This window comes from Lithobates pipiens, unplaced genomic scaffold (genome assembly GCF_037356315.1).
Source record: "Lithobates pipiens isolate NorthernLeopardFrog02 unplaced genomic scaffold, aLitPip1_a1.2 Scaffold_30, whole genome shotgun sequence".
Taxonomy (NCBI): domain Eukaryota; kingdom Metazoa; phylum Chordata; class Amphibia; order Anura; family Ranidae; genus Lithobates; species Lithobates pipiens.
In genome coordinates this window covers 30,428,741-30,434,740 of record NW_027507791.1, presented here as the reverse complement: position 1 = coordinate 30,434,740, position 6,000 = coordinate 30,428,741, and the positions used below count along the sequence as shown (strand labels likewise).

General features: G+C 50.4%; 1 protein-coding gene across 1 annotated transcript in view; it reads right to left on the bottom strand.

Annotated features, from left to right (window-relative positions):
- Positions 1-737: 737 nt before the first annotated feature.
- Positions 738-6,000, bottom strand: part of RIIAD1 (regulatory subunit of type II PKA R-subunit domain containing 1) — a 32,007-nt gene continuing 26,744 nt past the window's right edge. The window contains exon 4 of the mRNA XM_077463359.1: positions 738-1,127. Within this exon, the coding sequence (XP_077319485.1) occupies positions 1,015-1,127 (113 nt within the window). The 3' untranslated portion in view covers positions 738-1,014. The remainder of the gene's footprint in view (positions 1,128-6,000) is intronic.

The following is a 6,000-nucleotide window of genomic DNA, read 5'->3' as shown; positions in this document are numbered from 1 at the left end:
CCCACTCCAGACTGATACCCGCCCATCAAGAAATTTTGATCTTTGCATAGCTCCTCCCACTGCTTCCATCAGGACTGAGTGCTCTTGAGGCGGGGGGCTGTGATATTTTCAGGAAGCCCCTCCCACCAGCCACGATCTGCCTGCATTGCATAGAGAAGTACTCTGTCCTGATGCAAACGGTGGGAGGAGTTAAGCAAATATCAAAATTTCGTGATGGGTGGGTATCAGTCTGGAGGAGTGAGCGTTCCTAGACAGACTGTATTTGCATAGGTAACGCCCACATGTGGCGCTGAGCCAACGTGTGCAGTGAAATCAGAGTTTAGGGAGGAGTTATGCAAATATTGAAATTCCTTGATGGGCGGGGGCGTCAGTCTGGAGGAGTGGGCGTTCCTAGGCAGGATGTATTTGCATAAGTAACGCCCACATTCAATACTGAGCCTCCATGATTGGAAGAACTGAAATCCAATCAATGAAAAGGAAGAGCCCTCAGCCCTAACTGCAAGCAGTGGGAGGAGTTATGCAAATAACACAATGTCGTGATGGGCGGGTGTCAGTCTGGAGGAGTGGGCGTTCCTAGGCAGACTGTATTTGCATAGGTAACGCCCACATGTGGTGCCTCCATAATTGGTATCACTGGGGATAAAACTAGGTGTATGTCATGAAAACCGCACCCTGCTGGCCCCTCCCACCAGCCACGATCTGCCTGCATTGCCCAGAGAAGCGCAGAGACCCGGTGATGACATCATAGATAAAAACAGGTTTTATTTAAGACATTTATTAACATGTTGATGACGGGGGGGGGGGGGGAGGCAACATTCGAACAAATGAAACTTTATTATTTCACTGTGGTGCATCCGTAGTGTGTAGAGAGCAGCCAATCAGATTCAGGCAAATGGCGGACCCACATTCTCATTAATCCGGATTTACAGTCCTGTCCACATCTTCAGGAAAGCCCTCGTTCTGTGGAGTTCAGAGGTCACATGTCTACACCGCACGGGTCTAAGGGGGCGGGTGTTACTCTGGGGGCCCCTCCCCCACAGCGAGCGTTATATTGTACAAATCCTCTGGTTGGGGTCGGCTCATCTTCTCCCGGATCATCACCGCCAACATCGGATCCGTGAAATAATCTGAGAAACAAAATAATTGGTCATTGGTTGTGCTCCGCCCAAATCCCCCCCCCCCCCCTAAATTGGACCTGTCACTCAGCATTTCCTCAGTCTCCCCTCCCCCAGTGATCAGACTGTACATTGTAACTTTGTAAAAGGAGGAAGAGTCATTTCCTCAGTCTCCCCTCCCCCGGTGATCAGACTGTACATTGTAACTTTGTAGAAGGAGGAGGAGTCATTTCTTCAGTCTCCCCTCCCCCCAGTGATCAGACAGTACATTGTAACTTTGTAGGAGGAGGAGGAGTCATTTCCTCAGTCTCCCCTCCCCCCAGTGATGAGACTGTACATTGTAACTTTGTAGAAGGAGGAGGAGTCATTTCCTCAGTCTCCCTTCCCCCAGTGATCAGGCTGTACATTGTAACTATTTAGCAAGTCACAAGGTGAGAGGCTTCAGGGTATAGACATGGGTGACTGTTGCCCGCTCTCCGGCATGCTGGGGGTTATCATCATGCAATGTGGATACAATGGGTGAGGGGCGCTCGGTGGTAGAGACGGGTGAAGTGTCGTTTGGCATTGATGGAGTAATGAACCAATTCCCCCTCCCCCATGCCTGGCTCATATGGGGTTAATGCCTCCTTGTAGCGGCACTGATGGGGGGAGGGGGGGTGAATGCCGCCTGGACTCTGGCACTTGCAGGGTTACTGCCGGCTGCTCTCTCCGGTACAGCTGGGGTTAAGGTTGGGTGCTGGGAAAGGCGCGCTCTTCTCGCTCTAGTCGCCATGGTAACAGGTGCCTGTGCGTTCCCGTATAACCACATTACATGCCTATAATATGATTTAATAAGGGGCCCCTTTTGGATCTTCTGGGGCCGTCTGGTTCCTGTCAGCAGGCGCAGTTCGTCACCAGCTGGAGTCGCCGTTGGTCGGGGGAGGGGGGGGGGTCCGATACGGCCCGAGGAAAGACCCCGGTCAGGACCTCCCAGAAAAGGCGATTTACTGACGCCTGTAATACGTAACATCAGTTATTTTCCTCCCTGGATCTCCGGGGACAATTGTCCAGAAGCAACGGCCACCCCCCACCCCACGCATGTACGGTGTGGCAGCTCGGTCACCCCAAAGTTTACTGGGAGCATGTGAACGCCATGATTAGTATTAATTCTAGTCATGTGACCCATCCCCCATCTCTCTATAATTGGCACATTATCTAACACCATGTTCCAGATATACAGCCAATCACATCACCTTCCCTCCTCCTCCTGCATTCCTAATCTTCTTCCTTAATGACCATCCTATCAGGATTTGCTCGCATCCCTCCAGCCCCGCCCTCTTTTTTTTTTTTTTCTAGGGGGTGTACTAGCGGCACTCTTGTCTGTCCAGGGACCAATACCATTCAGTAATGAAAATAGTCCAATAGTCTTATCTACAGCCCTGATGAAGGGGGATATCTGTCCCCGAAACACTTCGGCTTCCTCTCTTAATTCCTTGTCACATGCAATGAAGATCTGAGCGTTGACATTTTTTTCAGAACACCTCAGGGGCCCTGCCTATACAGTTTTAATTTTAGGCCCCCCCGCTAAGAAACCGATCCCTGACGAAGGGGGGGGGGGTGTCTGACCCCGAAACACTTTGGCTTCTTCTCATTTCTTGTCAGATGCAGTAACAGCGCTCTCGTCCTTGTTTACATTTTTTCAGAACACTCCAGGGACCTCCTGATAGAGCGCTGCCTATACAGTTTACATTTTAGGCCCCCCTCTGAGAGTCTGACACCTGACGAAGGGGGGTGTCTGACCCCAAAACACGTCGCTTCTTCTCCTTATTTTGTATCAGATGCAGTAACAACCTGAGGTGTGCTCTCATCCTTGTTTACATTCTTCAGACTTTCCGTGGGACCTCCAAGGTGCCCTTGTTGGCAGAGCGCTGCCTATACAGTTTCAATTTTAGACCCCCTCTGAGAATCTGATACCTGACAAAGCGGGGTGTCTGACCCAGAAACACGTTGGCTACTTCTCCTCATTTCTTGTCAGATGCAGTAAGGATTTGAGGGGCGCCCTCATCCTTGTTTACATTCTTCAGACTTTCCCTGGGACCTCCAAGGTCCCCTGGTTGGCCGAGCGCTGCCTATACAGTTTCAATTTTAGGCCCCCCTCTGAGAATCTGATCTCTGACGAAGGGGAGGTGTCCAGCCCCCGAAACACGTTGGCTTCTTCTCCTCATTTCTTGTCAGATGCAGTAAGGATTTGAGGGGCGCTCTCATCCTTGTTTACATTCTTCAGACTTTCCCTGGGACCTCCAAGGTGCCTTGGTTGGCCGAGCGCTGCCTATACAGTTTCAATTTTAGGCCCCCCTCTGAGAATCTGATCCCTGACGAAGGGGAGGTGTCCGGCCCCCGAAACACGTTGGCTTCTTCTCCTCATTTTTTGTCAGATGCAGTAAGGATTTGAGGGGCGCTCTTATCCTTGTTTACATTCTTCAGACTTTCCCAGGACCTCCAAGGTGCCCTGGTTGGCCGAGCGCTGCCTATACAGTTTCAATTTTAGGCCCCCTCTGAGAATCTGATACCTGACGAAGCGGGGTGTCTGACTCCTAAACGCGTTGGCTTCTTCTCCCCATTTCTTACCACATGCAAAAAAAAGACTTGAGGAGTGGTGCTCTAATCCTTTACATTCTTCAGACCTTTCCCGGGACCCCCAAGGTGCCCTGGTTGACAGAGTGCTGCCTATACAGTTTCAGCCCCCAATTTTAGACCCTCTCTGAGACTCCGATCCCTGATGAAGGGAGGGTGTCTGATTCCGACACGTCGGCTTCTTCTAATTTCTTGTGAGATGTAGTAACGACTTGAGGGGCACTCTCGTTGTTTACATTCCTCATACCTTTTCCGGGACCCCAAAGGTACCCTGGTTGACAGAGCACTGCTTATACAGTTTTGGTTTAACGCCCCCTCTGAGAATCTGAGCCCTGATGAAGGGGGGGAGTCTGACCTCAGAATGTGTTGGCTTCTTCTCCTCTTTTCATGTCAGATGCGGGTGCTCTTGTCCTTGTTTACATTGTTCAGACCACTCCAGGGCCCCCAAGGTACCCCAGTTGACAGAGCACTGCTTATACCATTTTGATTTTAGGCCTCCTTTGAAAGTCCAATCCCTGATGAAGGGGGGTGCCTGACCCTGAAACGTGTTGGTTTTCTTCTCCCCATTTCTATCCACATGCAAAAAAAAGACTCAAGGAGTGCTCTCATCCTTCTTTACATTTTTCAGATGTTTCCCGGGACCTCCCAGGTACCCTGGTTGACAGAGCGCTGCCTATACAGTTTGGATTTTAGGCCCATCTAAGAAACTGATCCCTGGCGAAGAGGGGGTTTCTGACCCCGAAACGTGTCGGATTCTTCTCCACATTTTTTTCCGCATGCAATAAAGACTTGAAGGGCGCTCTCATCATTGTTTATATTCTTCATACCTTTCCCAGGACCCCCCCAAGGATGCCCTGGTTGGCAGAGCGCTGCCTATACAGTTTTTATTTTAGACCCCATCTGAGAATCTTAGCCTTGATGAAGGGGGGTGTCTGACCCCAAAACGTGTTGGCTTCTTCTCCCCATTTCATGTCAGATGCAGTAACAACCTAAGGGGCGCTCTCATCCTTGTTTACATTCTTTAGACCATTTCAGGGCTCCCCAAGGTACCGCAGTTGATAGAGCGCCGCCTACACAAATGATTTTAGGCCCCCTCTGAGAATCTGATTCCTGACGAAGGGGGGGGGGGTCTGACTTCTGGCTTCTATTTTTGCCATATGTAAAATGACTTGAGGGAAACTCTCAAACTTGTTTACGTTCTTCAGGACTTTCCCTGGGACCCCCAAGGTACCCTGGTTGGCAGTGCGCTGCTTATGCAGTTTGGATTTTAGGCCACATCTGAGAATCTGATCCCTGATGAAGGGGGGTGTCTGACCCCAAAACATGTCGGCTTCTTCTCCCCATTTCTTTGCAATAAAGACTTGAGGGGCGCTCTCATCCTTGTTTACATTCTTCAGACCTTTCCCAGGACCCCCAAGGTGTCCTGGTTGGCAGAGCGCTGCCTATACAGTTTTTATTTTAGACCCTCATCTGAGAATCTGAGCCCTGATGAAGGGGGGTGTCTGACCCCGAAAGGTGTTTGCTTTTTCTCCCCATTTCATGTCAGATTCAGTAATGACCTAAGGAGCGCTCTCATCCTTGTTTACATTCCTCAGACCTTTCCCAGGACCCCCAAGGTGTCCTGGTTGGCAGAGCGCTGCCTATACAGTTTTTATTTTAGACCCCATCTGAGAATCTGAGCCCTGATGAAGGGGGGTGTCTGACCCCGAAACGTGTTTGCTTTTTCTCCCCATTTCATGTCAGATTCAGTAATGATCTAAGGGGCGCTCTCATCCTTGTTTACATTCTTCAGACCTTTCCCAGGACCCCTAAGGTGTCCTGGTTGGCAGAGCACTGCCTATACAGTTTTTATTTTAGACCCCATCTGAGAATCTGAGCCCTGATGAAGGGGGGTGTCTGACCCCGAAACGTGTTTGCTTTTTCTCCTCATTTCATGTCAGATTCAGTAATGACCTAAGGGGCGCTCTCATCCTTGTTTACATTCTTCAGACCACTTCAGGGCTCCCCAAGGTACCCCAGTTGCCTACACAATTTTAATTTTAGGCCCCCTCTGAGAATCTGATTCCTGACGAGGGGGGCGGGGGTGTCTGACACGAAACGTGTTGGCTTCTTCTTCCCATGCAGTTTCGATTTTAGGCCCCATCTGAGAATCTGAGCCTTGATGAAGGGGGGGGGGGGGGGGTTTGTCTAACCCTGGAACATGTCGGCTTACTATGAACTCATGGGGATTGCTCCAACCTGGGCCCGTGCATAGTTTAGCTCACAGCAACCT